This window comes from Pseudopodoces humilis, chromosome 20 (assembly GCF_049639895.1).
Source record: "Pseudopodoces humilis isolate 2021_Gansu_Grassland_sample_001 chromosome 20, ASM4963989v1, whole genome shotgun sequence".
Classification (NCBI taxonomy): domain Eukaryota; kingdom Metazoa; phylum Chordata; class Aves; order Passeriformes; family Paridae; genus Pseudopodoces; species Pseudopodoces humilis.
Window position 1 is genome coordinate 3,843,907 of NC_142219.1, and position 21,738 is coordinate 3,865,644.

A 21,738-nucleotide genomic window follows, 5' to 3' on the forward strand; every position below is an offset into this window, starting at 1 on the left:
GGGATCCCAGCGGGATGAGTGAATCCCTGTGGATGTGTTGGATCCCCTCCCCCGTTCCCCTGGCACCAGGAAAATCCCGCCCGTATCCCTGGATGCGGCTTTGGGAGCGGAGATTCCCAAAGATTTGGGAGAAGGCGCTGCCTTAATCAGCTTCAGGGGCAGGAGATTCCTCTGGAGAATTTTGGAATTCTCTCCTCACCTGGAGGGACTCGTGGTGTGCCACTGCCGGGAATGCTGAGGGATTTTGGGATCACCAGGGATGCGGGTCCCAACTGCCACCAGCTCCCCCTAAAAATGCCCCCAATGCTTAAAGTTGGCACTAAAAGGGGTGGGAAAAAAAAAATTCCCGCTCATTTTAATCCCTTTGGAGTCCCTGTTTTTCTTATTCTCAAGTTCGGGAAGTTTTGGAATTAATTTTTAATTGATCTGGCAGCACCAAAAACAAAAAAAAAATTAAAAATAAATTTTAAAAAATCCACATATGCAAACATACCCATAGGATATACCCCATGATATATTTATACATCTATTTATTTTGATATATTTAGCTATGTTATATTTATTTAGAACACTTATTTAGTTTATCTGCATTTACATCTACATATGTAGCTATATATTGGATGTGCGTGTTTATCTAGATGTCTTTATTTATTTCCATTTTAGTGGTAATTTCATTTTAATTTAATGGTATTTTTTTAAATTTTAATTTTTTTTAAATTTTAATTTAATAGTAATTTTTTTAAAATTTTAAAAATTTTAAATTTTAAATTTTTTAAATTTTAATTTTTTTTAAAAATTAATTTAATGGTAAACTTTTTTAAATTTTAAATTTTTTTATATTTTAGTTTAATGGTAATTTTTTTTTAATTCTATTTTTTTTAATATTTTAATTGAATGGTAATTTTAATGGCATTTACATTTTAAAGTTCAACCCTTGCCGGCTCCATTCAGTGATTCTCAGGCCGGTCCCAGGATGGAACCGGATTCCGGGGGTGAGGGATGCAGATCCTCAGCATCCCTGAGCAGCCACCCTAAAGCCGCATCCCTGCAAACCAGGAAAATCCAGAAATAAAAAAAAAACCAATTAATTTTTTAAAGAAGATCCCTGCGGGGCGGCGGGAGGGAAGGGGTTAAGGCCGGCAGCCGGCGGAGGGAGCGGAGCCGCTGGATGGAGACATTAAGAAGCGGCGCCCGGCAGCGGCTGCGGGCAGAGCCGAGCTGCAGCCGCCGGGCCGGGCTCTCCTCGCTCGGTACCGGCAGCAGCGGAACCTCCGGAACCGCCCCGGCAGCGGGGCCGGGCCGCGGGCACAGCCCGGAGCCCCCCCGGCCCCGCCGCTCCCCGGGGCGGCCGCGGATGGAGGCACGGAGGGATGGATGGAGCGATGGATGGAGCGGCTGGAGCGGCCGGGAGCAGGGCCCGGGGACGGTGAGGAGGAGGAGGAGGAGGAGGAAGGGCTCGGGGGAGGAGGAAGCGGCGCTGCCGGCGAGGCGGGGGGGGGGCGAGTTAAAACCGGGGTTTCACGGGGAAAAAATAAAAACCCAAATGAGGCACCAAAAAATAAGAGAAGGAAACCAACGGCGCCACCCCCACACCCCGCGCCCTGCGCAAAATTAATTTTTTTAAAAATAGGGGATAAAAAAGGATCAGGAAGGTCCGGAGCGGGGGTCGGCAGGAGCCCGGCCCGCCGGGAATTGGGCACGGGGAGCAGCGGCTGCGTGTGCGGGAAGCCGGGGGGGCACCGCGTCCCCCCGCGGCTTTGCGGGAGTTGATGATTCCCGCCTCATCCCGGCAGGGATTTTTCCGCTGGTTTCTGCTGGTTTGGGAAAGGTTTTGCTTCGCAGAGGCAGGCAGGAGAGAGCTCTCTTCATCTTCATCCTCATCCTCATCCCCATCCTCATCCTCATTCCCATTCCCGTCCTCATCCTCATCCCCATCCTCATCCTCATCCTCCTTCCCAGACTTTGTGCACGAACGGCTCCGCCGGGGAAATAAGGAATATAAGGCAATGAAATCCTGCCAGAAGCCTCTCCCCCGTTTATTTTCCTCTTCCCACATCCATGCTGGCAACTTCTGGGAATAATTTAATATAAAAATGAGCAGGGAGAGCAGAGGCAGTTGCAGAACGGCGTGAAGGTAACCTTGAGCTGAGCCCTATAAACCCCGGCCTCCGTCAAGGCAGGATTAAAGAAACTTTCCTGGCAATCCAGAGCTGGGAATCACAGCCTGGCACTGGGAATCACAGCCTGGCACTGGGAATCACAGCCTGGCACTGGGAATCACAGCCTGGCACTGGGAATCACAGCCCCGGGGTGGCCCTGGCCCCCTGCACCTTCTCATCCGGTGAGTGCCGTATCCTTCCTCCCTCTGGGAATTAATCTGGGAGTTATCCTTTAGAAGGGGCTGTCCCTTCCCAGGGCTTGGGAAAGAGCTCTCCCTTGGAATATCCAATGCTGTTGAGCTCCAGAGGCTCCTCCAAGACAGGATTTGTTAGCAGTTGTTAGGTTTTTTTAAAGTATGTTATTATATTATAGATGCTATTAGTAATTATTGTGGTTTTATATAGTTTATATGACGTCTGTATAGTATTAGCAGATATTATGGGTTTTATATTTATTATTCTATTATCTACATTATTAACCCCCACCATGGTTTTTATACACAATATATCATAATATTCCACATATTATTAGGCCCAGGGAGAATTCCCCAGGGGGTTTTGCTCTGGTTTTTGGGATGCCTTTCCCAAATCCTGGTGCCCAATGACTTGAGCCCAGCTGCAGCACCAGGGCTGGGTCCAGTGGGGCTCATCCGTGTCTTTTTGCATCCTTGATGTTTGGGATCCTGGCAGATGGGAACCCCCCACAGAGCCCTGGTTCCCCAAAGGGAATTGGGGATGGTTTTTCTCTCCCAGAAAAAAAAGCTCTGTTCTTCCTGGGGGATCTTTTCCCCATGGAAAGCTGGGCCCAACCTCAGCAGCTCCAGACTCCCATCCAGAGCCACAATTCCCATGGCTGAGGCAGGATCCATTCTCCCTGCGTGAGATGCAGCCTCCGTGAGTGTTCAGCATCATTCCCAGCTCATCCTGGGATTCCCAGATCCCGGGAAAATCTCTGCTTCTCCCAACCCCCTTGGAGTATGAGGGGCTCTGTCACTCCGAGCGGCGCGGGGAGCTCTGAGATGGGAGTTTGTGCTTCCCAACGTGCCGGCTCTCCCTGGAGCCGGGAGCTCCTCCTGGGACTGGGGAAGGAGCGTGGGACAGGAGGATCTGCCCTGTGCCGAGGGATGAGCCTGCAGCATCCATGGGAATGGCAGATCCCTTCCCGAGCCTCGTGCAGCAGGATGCAGGGAAAGAGAGGAACCGGCTCTCCCGGGAAAGGAGGTTTGGAAGGAAGTGTTGCACGAAATCCTCCTTCTCACTCCATTAATGTCCGTGGGCTGTGCAAGGCATTGTCTGCTGCTGGAAAAGCTCGTTAGTTAATTGCCCCAGTGCTGCTGTAATCCCGGATTAAGGAGGATTAATCCCCTCGGAGCAGACCTGAGCGTGGGGTCTGCGGGGAGATTGGATCCGGCTCTTCCCCACCAGTGGGGGTTCATCCTGGGCTGGATGTGCTCCCCTGGGAAGAGGTCTCTGTGGGGCTGAGTCGCACTTCCCAAATCCCCCCTGATGGTCCCCAAGGATCCCATGGTGGCCTCGATGGGGTTTGGGCTGCTCTGAGCACCAGGAGGCGGGGTCCTGGTGGGATGCACCTGGATTTCCCTCGGGACAATCTCCCTTTGGTGTTTCTCAACACCTCCCGTGAATCCTGGAGCCAGGGCTGGACTCCGGTGCTCAAATACTCGGGATAAAACCCTTTGGCTGCTGCGGGGTTTGCTCCTCATCGTTAAGCACAAGGAGGAAAACAGCAGCGTCCGGGCTTTCCCTGGAATGAGGAGCTGTGAGGCTCGGGATGTGCCGGCAGCTGCGGCTCGGGAATGCTTTCCCACAGTGACAGGGACGTGCAGGTGGCCATGGATGGAGCGTCCAGAGGATTTGGGGAGGATGAGAAGTGCAGGGAGGACCGTGCCTCCCGCAGGGGTGGCTGCCAGACCGGGCACTGCCTCTGGAAAAGTCCATCCCGCGTATCCTAAACCTCCTTCTCCTCCGGGATTCAGGGGGGAGCTTTGCTGAGCCAGCAGCTGGCCGGGATCCAGCTGTGCTTCCCTGGGGAACAGCCCCGGCCTTCCTCCCGCCCTCCTCCTCCTTCTCCTGGCTCGGGGAGGGATCGCATCCCCTGGGATGCACATCCCGGCTCCCGAAGTCTGAAAACCGTAACAGGATTTTGCAGCCCGGGCATGGGAGCCCCCGAAACTGCTCGGGTTAAACCCTGTCACAGACACTCAGCGTCCTCTGAAGGAATTACATCACCTTTTCCAAGGGTTTGAGTGTCGGGAGGGTGGGAAGAAACGGGAGAGGGAGTCTGGGAGCATCCCTCGGTGTTACTGAGACCCCGCAATCCGGGGTGGCCTCTCCCAAACACCGCTGTGTCACCCAAAGATCGGGAATTAACTGGGAAATGGAGGTTTCTCAGCCCTGGATGCAGGGATGGGGCTGATTCCCGCTGCAGGAATGCTCAGGGAGGGATGCTGGAAGCCGGCAGGGATGTGGTGGGGGAAGGTTGGGATCCTGCTCCCCAGCACCCAAATTCAAAGACCCTGATCCCAAAGGAGGGAGCTTCCCGCTCCTTGCACGGCCCCACCCAAAGCACCCCGGGCAGGAGGGATAAAGAGCTGCATCACCCGGACCCCTGGGGTTGCTGCAGATTAATTAATTAATGGAAATGCTAACGATGCTGGGAGGGGAACACCAAGTCCCACAGCTGGATCCTCGCTGTGCCACCTCATTTCCATCATCCCACAAATCCCGGGACCCTCTCCCTGCCCGAATCTCAGCAATCCGCGGCTATTTCCTTCCCAATTTCCTCCCCTGCCTTCGGCAGTGCCGGGTGCTTTTTAAATGATTCATGGCTTAAACCATTTTCCTTTATGAGCTGCTTTTCACACTTGTGAGGAGAATTCAGCCTCCAAGAACCTGGAACGGGCTTTGATGGAATTGTGGGTGGGGGAGCAGAGCGTGAAGGAAAAACTCCCCATTTTCAGCTCCACTTGGGCCATTGTGGAGTAGAATACCCAGGGAAAGGAGCAAAGCCGTGGAGATGGGATTACCTGGGAATTAGTGGCCTGGAGGCAACGGCCTTTCTTTGCTCCTGGGGGCTGGAGCAACCTCCTCATCCAGGCTGGGAATGGTTTTGGGAGTCTCTCGCCTGTCCCACGGCGAATTCCCACCACCATCACGGCGATCCCACCCCGTGCCAGCCCACGGTTGTGGGGTCTGGGTAGGAATTGGCATCCCTTGGGCAGGAATCAGCATCCCTGAGGTCTGGGACGCCAGTGGGGATTTGCAGCTCCAGGCAGCTCAATGTCGTAATTAAAAACGGGGTTAAACTTCCTTAAATCAGCTTGATTAAACAAAATTGCCTTTCTGGGCCAGGCTGCAGGCTCGTGTAGCACTGTCCAGTTATTGGAATAAGCCAGGGCAGGATCCATCCCGATGTTCCTGGATTTATTTATAGCTCAGGCCTGGCAGAAACGGGGCTGGTGCCCTGTGGGCTCCGTCCTCTGGAGAGCACAGGGAGCGCTAAGAGGAGGTTGTGCAATTAGCACGACCTCATTTCAGAGGAGCCTTTTAGAGACCTTAATCAATTAGTCTGGGGCAGCCCCGAATGGATCCCGGATCCTTCTGCATCTGGATCCCTCTGGATCCCGGTGTCTCAGGTGCTGAGGCCGTGGATAGATCCCCAGAGTATTTTAAAATCAGTTTTTATTGATAAATAAAACCAGCTCCCATGGACTCCCAGCAAGGAGGAAGACTTGCAGACCCAAAAAACTGCTCGGAAATCCCACACAAAAATCCACCAGCAGATGGGCAAATCCTGCCCTGGATTTTCAAATTGAGCCAATCAATCCCAAATGAGAGGTTTTTCCTTTGCATCCCTTGCTGGTTTGGCCTGTGGAAGGGATTTAGTGGCTCCAAAGGGAAGCCCAGGCCTGGGAAGCAGCTCAGCCTTGAGGATGAGCATCCGATCCCGGTGCAGCTCCCTGGGGTGAGTCTGGGAGCTGCTGAGTCAGCTGCTTTTCAGGCTTCCCCAGCGGAGAGGAGGCACAAACCCATTTCTCAGCAAAATGAAGGCAGAGAGGAGTTGAATAAATAAACTCAGCTTTGATTTGAAGACGGCTGAGGGCTCCCTGCTCTTGGCTGGCCCCAGGAGCGGCGCTGCGAGGTGTTGGATGCTCCAGGTGTGCCCTGCTGGGATGGAATAATCCCGGTTTAGCCCAGTTTCATTCCCAGCCACAACGGAGCTCAAATTCAGCCCCTTGAACCTCATTTGCTGCTTCCTTAAAGAGTGGGGAAGGGTGAAAATGCATTTCCATGGGGCTGGAGAAAGAGGATGGCAACTCCACCCGGGAGTACTGGTGTTACTGAGGGTTGTACTGGTGTTGCTGGTGATTGTACTGGTGTCACTGGGGTTGTACTGGTGTCACTGGAGGGTTGTACTGGTGTCACTGGAGGTTGTGGTGGTGTCACAGGTTGCTGCTGGGGAGGATGTGGAGCTGCAGGAACTGCTCTGGGATGGGGGGACACCATCCCTGCACACAAGCCGGTGGCTTTTGGTGGCAGCAGGTCCAAGGAGCCTCCATGCGCTGGCTCCTGTGTCCCATGAGCCCTGCACCCCATGGACTGGGACCTTTCACCCCATCCCCTGGGTCCCTGGCACTGCCACATTCCCAGGCTCGGCAGAAACATTCCAGCATTCCCAAGGGTGCCCAGAGGGGCTCAGAACCTGCTGTCCCCACGTCCCGTGGCGTGGGAGCGAGGTCGGTCCCTGCGTCACAGCCCCGCCGTGGGGTCACCCCACTGATGTCACCACCCCTCTGTTCTCCAGCCCTATTATTCCCCCGTCCCGGTGATAAGAGATGTTAATGAGGGGATGAAATCGGATATTCCCGTGGCCTTCTCCTCCTAATGGAATTCTGGTGGTGGTTAATTTGCTGGATTTAATGGCCCCATTGTTCTCCGGGGCTGGGGCAGCCACGTGAGGCTGTTGGGCCCTGCTCAGACGGGAGGTGCTGCCTGAAGACGAGTGAACCTCGGGGCTCAATAATTGCAGAGCAATTTGAAGACGAGCCCCAAATCCATAACTGATGGGCCCTTCATCCATCCCGCTCCCGGACCTGTTCCCACCTCTCCACTTGCAGAGGGATGGATAAACCTGGATAAAGCTGGCAAATTATCGCGGATTCCCTCAGGGAGGTGGGTTGGGTGTGGAGTGATGCTCAAACGGGTATCCCGGGGCTGGCATGAGGATTTTGGCTCCTGCTGGGAATGTGCTGATGGAGTTTTGGGTATCCCGGGGCTGGCATGAGGATGTTGGCTCCTGCTGGGAATGTGCTGATGGAGTTTTGGGTATCCCGGGGCTGGGATGAGGATGTTGGCTCCTGCTGGGAATGTGCTGATGGAGTTTTGGGTATCCCGGGGCTGGCATGAGGATGTTGGCTCCTGCTGGGGGTGTGGTGAGGGATGTAGGCAGGAAACCATTCCCCAATCCCGGCTGGACCCACATCCTCCAATCTGGACCCACTGTGTTTTGGCTCTGGGAGCCAAAGGGTCGGGGGGATCGGGGAGGGATTCCCCAATCCTGGCACTGCCAGCCGGGGGGATTTTTCCATCCCCGCCGCTCCCAGGGCTGGATTCCTCCCCTGGGATGCGAGCAGGGGGATGGGTCACGGAGGGGTCATCACCGAGCGAGGCCAGGCGGATAATTCCCTCCGTTCCCGCTGTCCCAGCAGTTTTCCAAGCAGCCGCCGGGCTGAGGACGCTGCACTGCGCTGCCTGGGGACTGTCCCCGTTTGCTTCATTAGTTTGGATGACAAAGTGTGTCACCGCTGTCCCCCGGCCACGCCGCGGGCCGCGCTGGCAGCGAGAGCAGCGGGATTCAGGGCTTGGGGGGCAGGATGGAGGCCCTGGGGACACCGCGGCGAGTGCTGGTGGCGCTGGGGACCGGGGGTGGTGGATCCATCCTCACAACACAGGGAACGCTGGTGGGATGCGGGGATTCTCGTTCTCGGATAATTCCCGCATCCATCAGCTCCCCACATCCCCGGCCCCTGCTGGTACTGGGAGCTGCGGTGTCCGTACTGGGAGCACTGGTGCTCTCTGTGCCGCCCCCGCCGCCTGTGATCCCCCCCCCGCCAGCCGAGCCCATTATCTGCTCGAGACAATTAGCGGGAGCATTAATGGAATATATGCAAATGCGCAGTAATTGACCTGTGACTCCGCAGTTCATGATGGAGAAGGATGAGCTCCAGATGGCTTAATGAGAGTAATTTAAGCCCCTTCTTTATATGCTGTGCCGGAGCCTGGCAGGGCCAAGCCGGGGACGGCAGGAGGAGGAGGGGGAGTCCCTGGGGAGCAGGGACAGCCCTGGGGACGCTCCATTTGCTCCCCAAACCACGCCGTATCCAGCTCCCATCCAAAGCCCGGGAAGGTGGATTTGTTCTGGATAAGGGAAAGCAGTAAAATCCTGGTCAGGGAGCACGGGAGAGCAGCCAAGCCCCCCCCCCCGGGACCACCGGGCTGGGGGCTGCTCTGCCAGCATAGCCCCCCCTCCCTGCACCTGCACCTCCCCATCACATCCTGCACACGGAAAACCCAAACCCCTGCTGCTCCGAGGTTACTCAGCCTTTACTCCAGCTCTGAGCCAGAGTTGGGGAGGGCTGGTTTGGGTTTTTTTCCAAGCTCTGAACTCCATAAAATTCCCGCGGCAGAGCCGGAGGTATCTGAATAACCACTCTGGGAGACCGAATTAAAATATTGATGTATAATTCATGCCATATGTTCCACCAATATTTTTTATTTAATCAACTGAAGACAGATGGCAGGAACATAGAGGCCATTAAACTAATGGCACTTTGTCTTTCCATTTATTTCCATCTCCTTTCCTAAAATAAGACGAGACCGTGACAGGCAGCACACCCTGGGCACGAGACCATTCCCGGCACTCGGATGTGTCAGCAGGGGCATTTCCCACCTGGGATGTTCCCCAGGAAGGGCTGGAGCAAATCTTCCATAGCTGGGGGACGGGGTTTGAAGGAGAGAAATCCCGTGAGGGAAGTCCAGCCTGGTGGGGTCCCTTCTGTGCCCTTCCCGTGCCAAGATCCACCAGGGATTGTCCTGGTGTTCCTGGGAAAACGCCATCCTGGTGGGAATGGGGATGCTCCTGGCTGGAGGATAGAGGATGTCATGGCAATCTCCAATCCCCGGGGACATGAGGGACTGGAGAGACACCCAGGGATGTGCTCCTGACCCTGTGGGATGTTGGAATACCCCGCTGCCCGTGCATGGATTTCAGCTGGGATCTGCTGGCGCAGAGACGTTTGGATCTAGGGGTGCAATGTGTTTCGTGTGGAGTGTGTGCGCACAGCTCGTCCTCCGGGGGGTGAAACTGGGTGAAACCGGGAATTTTCCACATCCCTGAGCCATCCTGGAGCACCTCTCGGGCACAACGAGGCAGAGAGCTGCAAGCTCTGGGATTTGGGCTCACGCCACCAGCACGGCTCCAGTCACCCACCTGGGAGAGGTGACACCGCCCCTCTCCGGGGCTGGAAGGCGATGGAGACCGCGGGTGTCCTTCCTCCCCTCCCGGAGGGACAGGGCCACCACCCTCCCGTGTGCCGGGACGCTTTCCTGAGTGTGCCTCTCTCCTTGACTTGCAGGTGGAGATTTCCTGCCCTGGGAGTGAGCTGAAAGGGGTTCCCTTTCACAAAGCGTCCCAGGCAGCATTCCAGGCTCCAGGCGCGTCCAGGGACCTTCCATTCTTTGTCTGAAAGGGCAGCGGTGCCGTTCCCACTCGAGCGATGCCTGACGGAGCCGGTGCCGCCGGGAGAGAGGAGCTGCGGCAGCTGATCGGCTTTCAAATCACCTTCAAACCTCGATTTCCTTAACATGATCCCTGCATCAGCGCAGTCCCCGGGGCACAGCCGGGGGGATTTGCCGTCGGGAGAATAAACCGGGGCTGGAGGTGACAGCCAGCGCTGGAACACCCCGGCCACGACGCGGGGACTCAAAATCCACCTTCCCCAGCACTCCAGGACTTCTTAGGGTCTGACAACAGCTTTTCACGACTTTGCCCTGCAGCCCTCACCCCATCTGCTTCCCGGGATTCACCTCCGATCCAGGCGGGATAATCCCCTCCCTGGAGCATCCCCGGAGCAGCTTCCCCGCGGCGCCGGCTGCCGGGGGAGGGATGAAGACGCTATGGCCAAGCTTTTGCTAAAACTCCAGCGGTATTTTCGGCGCAAACCCGTGCGCTTCTTCACGCTGCTGGCTCTCTACCTGGCGGCCGGCAGCTTGGTTTTCCTGCACTCCGGCTTTTCCGGGGAGCCCAGGGTGCCGGGGAGCCCCCGCAGCCCCGCGGCCAACGAGGGGCCGGGGCTGCCCTACCTGGGGGTGATGCAGCTCAGCCGCGGCTTCAAGGCGGCAGCCACGGTGCCGGCGGGGCCCCGACGACACGGACCCTGGTTCAAAAGCACCTCCAAGGAGCCTTCGGACAGGGGAAAATCCCGGGATAACGGCGGCCCCCGGAGCCGGGCGCTCAGGGGCAGGAGCGGCCGCGAGAAGGAGGAGGACAGAGGTGAGGACGTGCGCCAAGGGAGGGGGTCCCTCCTTTTTGCTTCTCCTGGTTTGGGCAGTGGTCTCTGAGCTAGTTTTGGGTTGTCCATCCCTGCCAGGACCACACACCCCCAGGAAAACTGTATTTATTTTATTCATTTATTTATAAACCACGTGCACACGCTGCTGGAGCACCGAGGTTTTCTTCCCACATCCCACATTCCCACGGGAATGCTCTGGGGAGCAGCACCCCTCTCTGGAGAACATCAGTCCAGAGGATGTTTTCAGAAGGATCTTCTTCCTCCTCCTTCCCTCCTTCCTCTTCTCCCTCCCCAAGTGCCAATAATCTGCTTTTATTTTTCCATCTTTCCCTCTGGTGCATCACCGAGCTCCGGGTCCCCCACTTCTGTTACAGGTGATTTTGGGGGTGGCAGCTGGGGGGATGCTGTGCCTCATCTTCCTCCCACCCTTCAGCTCTGCCAGGGGTCAAACTGAGTTTTCATTCTGTTGGCCTGAATCAACACAAAATCCAGGTTTGTGTGGGTGTTGTGCCGAGGCAGGGGCTGGCTGTGATTCCCATGGAAGTGCAGACAGGGCTGGGCTGTGGCCTCTGGAGCCAGGAGATCCCTGCCTGCCTGGGGTCTTGTCAAACGGGCCCATTATTAATGATCAAGGGTAAAAAAAAATGGAATAGTTCCCACTGATTTATAAAATGCCATCTGTTTATCCTGAAGGCAGCTGGAAGTGCACATTCTGTGGGATTTGGGTGGCTGGACTCCAGCGGGAACACCCAACCCCACGGGAAACTGGGGCTTTCCAAGGGATCCAGGATTGATCCCCCCAACCTGGGCTGCTCCCAGAGCATGGAGGGCTCATCCTCTTCCTCCTCCTCCTCCTCCAGCAGGACGTGGTTGCGTTCATTCCAGGAAAAACGCATGGTCCAGGCATGGAAGCCAAAGGAAAAGTGGTGTTTAGGGGTTTTTATCCTGCTAAAAGGAGCTGAAGGGGTTTCCCTGTTGTGACCCAGCTCCGAGGGGTCTCTGGGGGTGTTTTGGTGGCCACGTCTCTCCATTACCGCAAATCAACTTTAGTGCAGCCCCAGCAGATGGTCCCTGAGCCCAGGCTGTCTGTCCCCATACAGACCCCAAGCAGTGCCCGTGTCCTGGGCCATATGTCCTGTGCTCTCCAAGATTAACCTCATCCAGCACTGCCAGCAGGGATGGGATGTTGGGCTCGGGATTCCTGGGTTTATCTGACCCCAGGTGGTCTGGGAATGTCATTTTCCCCTTGGAGCACCTTGGCAGCTCCTGAGCGTGGTGGTGTGGAGAAACTCAGCAGCTTGAGGAATCCCACGCGCCCCGTGTTCCCGGTGTGGCTGGAGGAGCCTCGGGAGCTCCCCCTCTCCTCCCTGATCCTCTGGAGCACCGGGATATCTGGCAGGAGCAGGCGGATTTAATGGCGCTGGTAATTAAGTGGGGACAGCTTAACGAGGCGGCTGCGGAGGCTCTGCCACGTGAAATCGTTCCAGGGGGAATACTACTCCAAAAATCAGCTCTGGTTTAGAGCGTGATGTGCAGCTCCCTCTTCTTCCTCCTCCTCCTCCTCCCTCTCCCGGCAGTGTCAGGCGAAGGGGTGGGTGGAGAGCATCCCTGTCTGCCACGGAACGGCCTCATCCACATGGGAATGCAAATCCCCGTGGGACGGGGCATCTGCCTCCAGCCAGGGAGGATTTTTAGGCAGTGAAGGCAAGGGAAGCAGGAACAGATCCCAACCCTCAGCCACATCCGTCTCTGGTGCCTTCCTGGACAAGTCCAGCCATTCCCACCTGTGGCACACAGCCAAGCAGTTCCATGAGGATGGAGGGACCAGCCACCCCAGGCAAACAGCTGGAGCCTGTATCCCTGTATCCCTAGCTCTGGGAAAAATGGGATGCTTGGGGAATTTGATGACTTTGCTCACAGCCACGTTTCCAACAGGCTCCAAAATTCCTCCCGGAGATGTTCCCCCTCTCCCTACAAACTGCCTGTCCCACCCTTCCCCCTCTTAGTGTCTCCCCCTTCTCTTGTGTCCTCGTCTCTCCCTAATTATTCCGGCTGGCTTCCCGATAAGTGGCAGCACGCATATGTCGGGAGCATTGGATTGAAGGTAATGCACATCAGTCTCCGGCTCCGTGCAAGTGTCTGGAGCCATCCCACACCCGCTGGATCCGGCACGGCTGGAATCCACTGAGCTGCCAGGACCTGCTCAGCCCTGTGGGAATGCCGTGGGGCGTAGCTGGGGGTTATGGCTCCGCTGGTTGAAGTTATCCGGCACATTTCTCTCCGTCTTCCTCCTCTTCCAACCTCCAGGCTGGCTTGGGAAGGCGGCTCCAGCACTGGAGTCTAGGCTGGGATAATTGGGAACGGGGGGGGGTCTGTGTGTGGGGCAGGCCATGGATGGGGTGAGCTGGGTCAGGGATCCCAAGGAGGTGTGGAAAGCAGGGAGGGGATGAGAAGTGCTATCCCAGAGCGTGGTTTGGAATTGGAGTGGCACGGTGAAGGAAATTCCTTCCTGTGAGGGTGGGGTGCCCAGAGAAGCTGCGGCTGAAAGTGTCCAAGGCCGGGTTGGAGAAACCTGGGATAGTGGAAGGTGTCCCGTCCTGGTTTGGAGCCAGAGTTTCCCAAGCAAACAAACAGGGAATGCTGCTGCACATCCCGATTTAGGGGAAAACCAGGAGGGGTGGGATCAGAGGGTTGTGATCCCCTGTCCTCTCTCTGTCCCCAGCCCGGTACATCGGCTGCTACGAGGACAACACCCGGCAGAGGACCCTGCGCGGGATGTCCTTCTTCGACTACAAGAAGATGACGGTGTTCCGTTGCCAGGACAACTGTGCCGAGCGGTAGGGACGGTGACAGGGGCTCCATGAATCCCATCACACTCCATCAATCCCTGCACACCCGCTCCATCAATCCTTTCCCACAATCTCCATGAATCCCTGCACACCGTCCCCATCAATACCCGCACGCCGTCTCCATCAATCATTTCCCACCATTTCCATGAATCCCTGCGCACCCTCTCCATCAATCCTTCCCCCACAGGATGGGATAATGGGATAGGATAGGATCCGATATTTTCAGCTGGAAGTGCCCTGCAAGGATCATTAGCCCAGAAATGAATCCCTGGGATCATCAGCAGGAATGCTCCTTCCAAACCCGTGCTGAGATCCCGTCTCCCTCTCGGCAGGGGGTACCTGTACGCGGGGCTGGAATTCGGGGCCGAGTGCTACTGCGGGCACAAGATCCAGGCACCCAACGCCAGCGAATCCGAGTGCAACATGGAATGCAAGGGAGAGCGGAGCAACACCTGCGGCGGGATCAACCGGCTCTCTGTCTACCGCCTGGAGCTGGCCCAGGAATCCGCACGGAGGTGTAAGTGGACGCATCCGTGTGGATCCCAGCTCAGCCCTGGAATGGGGGGGACTTCTCTCGGTGCTGGCAGGGTGATCCTGGCATTCCCGAGACAGGTCATGGCTCCTTGGAGGTTCTTGGAGTGAGTCCGGGATAGTTTTGCTCCTGTGAACATCAGGAATCCCCTTGTAGGGAATGCTGCTGGCTGGGGTTGGGTGGAATGAGGAGCCCCAAGGATTCCTGCTGGAATTCAGGGAATTTTGGGGGATTTTGGGTGGAGATTTCTTTCCCGATGGCCAAACAGGACCATCAGGGTCTCCTGTGTGTGCTGCAGGATGAAGGATGTGTGGGAATTCCAGACAGAGCTGAGGGTGCTCCCTCATTAGGCTCCCAATTAGGCAGCTCTATAATTACCCACATTCCCCACTCCCCTTTCCTCATATCCGAGGAACGGGAAAGGGGATGGCAGCAACCAGGAATGCAGCGGGGCTGAGGGTACCACGGACCAAGGATGGGATTCCAGCATCGGGAAAGACCTGACCAAACCTGGCCCTGCTCTCCTCCCTGGCTCCATCCCTGGGATCACAGGGCTGATAAAAACAGCCAGGAAAAAAATATCCCAGACTTTGCTGCTGGGGTTTTGTGGTTTTGCTCTGATTTTGCTCCGTCATCCAATGTGGTGGCACCACTGGGGCCATTGGGAATGCCGCTGGAGTGTTCGGGAATGCCACTGGAGCAGTCGGGAATGCCGTGTCACACTGTGTCACATGGAGTGGCAGTAGTGTCATTTTTGGGGTGTCACTGGGACCCCTCTCTCTCTCTTTCTCTTTCCCAGATGGAAGCGCGATATTCCGGGGGTGCTTCCGCCGGCCGGAAAACGTTTCCATCGCCCTGCCCGCCAGCCAGCTCATGCTGAACATGTCCGTGGATAAATGTGTGGATTTCTGCACGGAAAAGGTACCGGGAGAAACTTCACTTCTTCGTCTTTGTTTCCATCATCGTCGTCAGAGTCGCACCAGGAGATCTGAACCCACTTTAGGGATATCATTTTTGTGTATCCAAACGGGATAAATGGATTTGTGTCCCTGCCACGAGAGGGACCGGAGCCAGCAGCAGCTCTGGGAAAGTTTGGGAAGGAGCATCCCAGAATTCTATTTTAGGCTGGAAGGGACATTGAAAGGAGCCACCGTGGGGTCCTGCTCTGGTCCAGGGGTCTCATCCTGGGGCGCGGTGCCTCCGAGCAGGGAGGGGAAAGGTTGGCAGTGGGAACTGAGCAGGGGTGGATGCTGGAATGGGCTGGGAATGGTCTGGAATGATGCTTGAAATAGGCTGGAAAGGGCTGGAAGGATGCTAGAAATAAGGTGTAAAGATGCTGGAATGGTCTGGAATGATGCTGGAATGGTCTGGAATGATGCTGGAAGGATGTTACAAACCACCCTGCGCTGCCCAGCGAGGGCGGGTGCGAGGGGTGAAGGCTCTGCCACGGGGTCGGGGTGGTGCCAGCGCCATTCCCTCCGGCCATCCCTGCAGGAATTCCCGCTGGCGGTGCTGGCGGGCACCACGTGCCGCTGCGGCTTTCCCAGCACGCTGTTCCCGCTGCACGAGCGCGAGGACGAGCAGCTCTGCGCCCACAAATGCGCCGCCGAGGAGTTCGAGAGCTGCGGCTCTGCCGAGTTCCTGCTGGTCTACCAGACCCAAGTGCAGGGTGAGCTTTTTCCCCACCCTTCCCCCAGGAATGCCGGCAGGGAGTGGGAGCATCCCATTAAAAATGAGAGTTTCCTTTCATTCCCTGGGAAATCAGGGCTCCCCTGGTGAGCCGGGGCTGCTGCCAGACTCAGCAGCAGATTCCGTCTGCCTCTGGCAGGATTCCTCCTTCCCAGGGCTTCTCCCACCTCTCCATGATCCCATGGGTGTCTGCTATCAGACAAGCTCCAGGGAAAAACGTGACCGGGCAGAACATTCCCGAGAGGGCTCTTGTTCTCCAGCAGTGGGAGCGGGGAGCCAGGGAAGCACTGGAAGGGAAAACTGTTCCTGGGAAAGGAAAGGGCTGAAGGGAGCAAGTGAGGACCCAAATTCAGGTGGTTTTGGGTCAGTCTTGTCACGATCCTTTGGTGTTCTGAGCCGTGCTGGAAACGCTGTTCGCTGATCCATGAAAAAAGCAGGAGCGTTGCTCAGCACAGGAATCCCTGTTAGTACCTCTTCCCTAAGCACACAGCTGAGAATGACAGACAACTCTTTGGAAAATATCCTCTTAGGATTTTTCAGGTGTCTAGGACTCTTTGAAGTGTCCGGGACCCTTTGGAATGTCCCTCTAAGCCTTAGGCAGGGCACCTTTCCCTGCCCAGCCACCTCCTCGCCCCTTCCACAGCATTTTCCAGGGAGCAGCAGCGCTTCCTGAGAAATCCCTGTGGGAAAAGCAGCTTTCCATGCCACATTCCTGATGTCTCTCCCTGCAGACAATCGCTGCATGGACAGGAGGTTCCTGCCCAGCCGTGCCAAGCAGTTGGTGGCCCTGGCCAGCTTTCCTGGAGCTGGGAACACCTGGGCCCGGCACCTGATCGAGCTGGCCACCGGCTTCTACACCGGCAGCTACTACTTTGATGGCTCCCTCTACAACAAAGGTGAGGGGAGGGCGCTCCTGGGATCCCACCCCAGCTGGGGACAGTCCTGGTGACGTCCTGGGGGCTGCAGGAGGGGCAGGGCAGGGCTGGGTGTCAGCGGTGCTGCTCTACGGGCTGCAGTGTCCTGGTGAGGGAATTCCTCCCTGGGAGGGTGGGGAGCTCCTGGCAGGGGTTTCCCAGAGCAGCTGTGGCTGCTCCATCCCTAAGAGTGGCCAAGGCCAGGCTGGACAGGGCTTGGAGCAGCCTGGGATAGTGGAAGGTGTCCCTTTCCAAGGGGGTTGGAATGAGATGAGCTTTAAGATCCCCTCCAACCAAAAGCATTTTGGGATTCTGGCTCCAATAACCCACCCCATTCCCAGTTCCCCCAGTTTAGAACCGCTCACAGTTTTATCTGGAGACCTTGAAGGTTTCTCCTGTTGTTCCTTCACTTTTTGTGGCTTTGAGAGGAAATTCTCTGTTCCTCCTCAGCTGTGGTGGAGCTAGGATCCCTATCTGTGCCATGGGGTTGCTGGGGTTTTCCAGCAGGTATTCCCTAAATCCCCATTTCCCCAACACCACAGGCAGCACATTCCTTCCGAATTCCTGTCAAATCCAGCCTTGCAGAGAGGGAGATGCTGAGTGAGGGGGCACTGTCCCAGCCCCCAGGGTGCAGCAGCAGTGGGAAAAGCCTTGGCTGGGTTTTGCTGAGCCACCCGAGCGTGGGTTCCGTGCTCGTTCCCTGGCGGAGGGGCCAGGAGGTATCCAGGCAACCGGCAGATTTATCCACCTCCGAGAGCCAATTACAACTCTCTAATTGATGGAAAACAGCTCCTCCCAGCTTATCCCCCACTCCAGGTGCATTCCAGGGCCTGGGATTGGAGCTGGCTCAGCCCCATGCTCGGTGCAGGGTCCCCTCTCTGGACCCCCGCCATGGCATCACCCCCACCTTGGGCTGATCCTCTGCCCCACGGGCACAAGGATTTCCCTTTCTGTGTTTATTGCTGGGAGAGTTTCCACTGTGCTCAGGGAGGTTAAAGCCATAAAATCTGCCCTTGACCCCCCTAAACAGGCACAGGAGCCGAGTGTGGCCAGGGAGATGTCACCCTGAGGGGCCCCCGCGCCTGCGAGCCACCCACTCATGGATTTTATGAGACTCGTAACATGGGAAAATAAATTATTTCCATCTGGGAGAGGGATGTGAATCCTCCTTCACGCCCCAGCTTCTTTCATCATCTAACTGGATTTTGCAACCTGATATCCCTGTGATGTTCCCTTTCATGGAAACATGGGATCATTTGGGTTGGAAACACTCTCTGAGATTGAATCCAACTGTTCCCCCGGCGCTGCCAAGGCCACCATGTCCCCACGTGCCACATCCGCACGGATTCTAAATCCCTCCAGGGATGGGGACTCCATCACTGCCCTGGGCAGCTGTGCCAGGGATTGATCACCTTTTGGGTGGAGATATTTTCCCTTAAATCCCATCTAAACCTCCCAGGCACAACTTGAGGCCGCTTCCTTTAATCCTGGTTTTCCCTGGGAGCAGAGCCCGAGTGCCCTCAGCTGTCCCCTCCTGCCAGGGAATTGTGCAGAGCCAGAAGGTCCCCCCTGAGCCTCCTTTTCCCCTGGCTGAGCCTCCTTCCCAGCTCCCCGTCACTCCCATTCATCCCAGCTCTCTCCGGGCAGGATTCAAGGGCGAGCGGGATCACTGGAGAAGTGGGAGGACCATTTGCATCAAGACCCATGAGAGTGGGCAGAAGGAGATCGAGTCCTTCGACTCGGCCATCCTGCTCATCCGTAACCCCTACAAGGCCCTGATGGCCGAGTTCAACCGCAAATACGGGGGACACATCGGCTTCGCCGCCCACGCCCACTGGAAGGGCAAAGGTAGGGCAGGGAATCCGCTGGGAGAGCTCCAGCCCGGCTGCTGGAGCTGGGAATTGGTTGGGAAATCCCAGCAGAGCCAGAGTTGGGTGTCCACGGGGGAATCTTGGGCTGTGGCACCAGTTTGGGGCCAGCTCTTGGTGAGAGCTTGGATGGTCACGCGCTGCCGTGGTGGGTGGGGTGGGACAAGATGGGACGGAACAGGACAGCAGGACCACCCTGCCCTGGCTGGCCCAGGCCAGGATGGGCATCTCCCGTCCTCAGAGTGACCACGGTGAGTTCTGGCAGCCCCCAGCCCATCCCTACGGCATCCAGGCGTTATTCCCGTGTGTCCGGCTGCTCCCGAGCCACCGCCTTTCCCACGCACAGGCGTGTGCCCGAGGCTGCTTAATTACAGCAATTTCCAAATTGCTGTTGTGGGATTGACTTCATTGGAAAGAGTTAAAATGTTTAGCTCGATTGAACATCTGCTACCCTTAATTCCGAGTTTATTTAAGGGGAGCTTTGGCTGCTGTGGCTGGGATGTGCCTGGATTTCGTTATCTCCATGTGCTCACAGTGCTGGGGACAGCCCGGCCCTGCTCTCTCCATCCCATAAAACCAGCGGGGTGTGGTGTCCCCCACTTCCTCAGCCTCGTGTCCCCGGGCTGGCACTGTCCCCACTGCGGTGGCACAGGAGCCCCTCTCGGTTGGTTTTGTTCCCCATGCATCTGTGGATGGATCCAGGGTTGGTATCCCAGCACCACAGGGAGCCTCCTGAGCCTTCCCAATCCCAAACCCCTGCCCAGCCTGTCCCAGGCCTCGGAGATCCAGACGGGACCATTCCCTCCACGCCAGCACAGTCTCGTTTGGATGCACTTCAAAGTACATCACCAAATTCTTTCCAGAGGATGTGTGGAGCAATTAGCCGATGGGTTAATTGTCAGGTTAATTAACCATTGCTGGGAAAGATGGAGATTTTCCATTGCATGTTTGGTGACCCCATTCCCAGCTGGAGAGGCCCCTGAACACGGAGCATGAGGGTCCCATTCCCGTCCTTCCCTGCAGCCAAGCTCTCCACATTATTTTCTTCTCCCAAGAACTCATTTTGGGGCAAATTTGAGAAAAAAAATCCCCAGGCCCTCTCTGCAGCCTCACCCCCAGTGCTGAGGGGGTGTTTTCCCATCTCCCCCAGCCCATCCCCAGCCCTGCAGAGGCCAAACCCCCGCTTGGTTCTGTGGCATTAATTTTACGACATCCCTGGAGCGGCTCCAAAGCAAAGTTTTATGTGCTGTGATTACACAAGGTGAATTGTCCTGGATCTGTTTAATGGAACACATCCTGTGGTTAACGATTCCTCAGGGAATTAAGCCCAGTCCAGCTGCTAATCAGGCCCTGGTTTTTGCGGGGAGGACACGAGGAAGAGGGAGACGCTTTTAACGCAGCCGATTCTCGTTTCATCACCCCTTTTACCACCTGATTTGAATGGCGGGATCAATTAACCAGAAGCTTAATCGAGAGCTTCCAGCAGGGATGGGAGAGGACACAGAGGACATCCACTCACACCCTCTGCTCCTTTTTTTTTCTTTCTTCCCCCCAGAGTGGCCCGAATTTGTGGCCAACTACGCTCCGTGGTGGGCAACCCACACGCTGGACTGGCTGCGCTACGGCAAGAAGGTGCTGGTGGTGCACTTCGAGGACCTCAAACGGGACCTGTTCGTGCAGCTGCAGAGGATGGTGGCACTGCTGGGCGTCACGGCCTGCGAGGACAGGCTGCTGTGCGTGGAGGGACAGAAGGACGGCAACTTCAAGCGCTCGGGCCTGAGGAAACTGGAGTACGACCCCTACACCCCCGAGATGAGGAAGACGATCAGCGGCTACATCCGAACCGTGGACGCGGCGCTGAAGCTCCGCAACCTCTCGGGGGTGCCCGAGGATTATTTCCCCAGATGATGGTGACGGCGGCGGGGGGACCGCGCCCTGCGTGGCCAGGGGTGGCTCTCGGTCCTCCCGGCTCCTGCCTAATTCCACCCAGTGGGTGGCTGCTCTTTTAACCCTCCGTGTGCTGCTGTAGCTGTTGGTCACTCCCTGCATGAGCCACCACAGGTCCCCAGACACCGCTGAGCTTTTTTTTGGCCAACCTGGGGACACGGGTGCCTTCCCTGCCCCGGGGTCCCTGCTCCCGTTCTGGCTGCTCCAGCCCTCCTGGGAAGTGCAGTGGGAAGTTTGTGTCCCCCTTGGGCTCTCCTGGGGACGCCGAGCTGCTCGGGCCGTGCCTGAAGCACCCAGAGCTGCTGGAGCTGAGCTCCCTGGGGGTGGGTATCCCCAGAATCCCAGCCCTGGAAGGATTCCTCTTGTCCTGGATGGAATCTTCAGCCTTCCCGAGGCCGTGGCACCGTGTGGGTTCCCGTGGATCCTGCCTGAGGTTATGGGATTGGCAAGGCCGTGCTGTGCGATGTCCCCAGACGTGGTGGCTGTGGCACCTCGAGCCATCCTGTGGCTCCCAGAGAATTCCCTGGAATTCCCCAGCCACAGCACCAGGCAAAGTTGCTGCTCCAGCCGTTGATGGGAGGCCCATGACCCCCACCAGCGGGGCCACAGGTGGAAGCTCCCCTTCCCTGTGGATGCTGCTCCAGAGGGGGACGTTTTCCCTGGACAGAGGAGCTGTTGGGACCCACGAGCTCATCCAGGCCTCATTTCAGAGCCCACGAGCTAGAACGGCCCCTCAGGAGCATTTCTGGGGGGTCAGAAGCAGTTTTGGGGGACCAGGGTCCACACTGCAACCCCAACCCCCGTGGGGAGCAAACCCTGGGGCTGAGCTTTGGGGTGTCCCAAAGCCAAACCAAAGGATCCCACACACCGGGAATGTGCCGATTTCTGGGCTGGCTTCGTGCACAGCTGCATGTGGTCCCTGGCTGTCCCCTCATCCCACGCCACCCTCCCCGTCCTGGCTTTGCCCCAAACGAGCTCCCCAAAGCTCCCAACCCGCAAGACCCCCTTGGATGTAGGTGCAAAAGCCATATATTGTACGCAGCCTTTTCTAGAGTTAGAGATTCACCAGTTGGCTTTTAACTCTTGATCCTGATAGAAATGCAGGCCCAGGTGGAATCCAGAGAGCCTGCTTGGTCTCTATTCCAAGAGAGATGAAAACTCCCTGGAGAAAAAAGGAGAATTTCAATAAAAA

General features: G+C 56.6%; 1 protein-coding gene across 1 annotated transcript; it reads left to right on the plus strand.

The window, feature by feature from the left end:
- The first annotated feature begins 1,329 nt into the window (after nt 1-1,329).
- Nucleotides 1,330-21,738, plus strand: WSCD2 (WSC domain sialate O sulfotransferase 2). Its single transcript, XM_005524300.2, has 9 exons — nt 1,330-1,426; nt 9,812-10,728; nt 13,470-13,584; nt 13,929-14,113; nt 14,928-15,049; nt 15,623-15,797; nt 16,549-16,713; nt 18,379-18,579; nt 20,155-21,738. The coding sequence occupies exons 2-9, from the start codon at nt 10,353-10,355 to the stop codon at nt 20,505-20,507; spliced, it is 1,692 nt and encodes a 563-aa protein (XP_005524357.1). The 5' UTR covers nt 1,330-1,426; nt 9,812-10,352; the 3' UTR covers nt 20,508-21,738.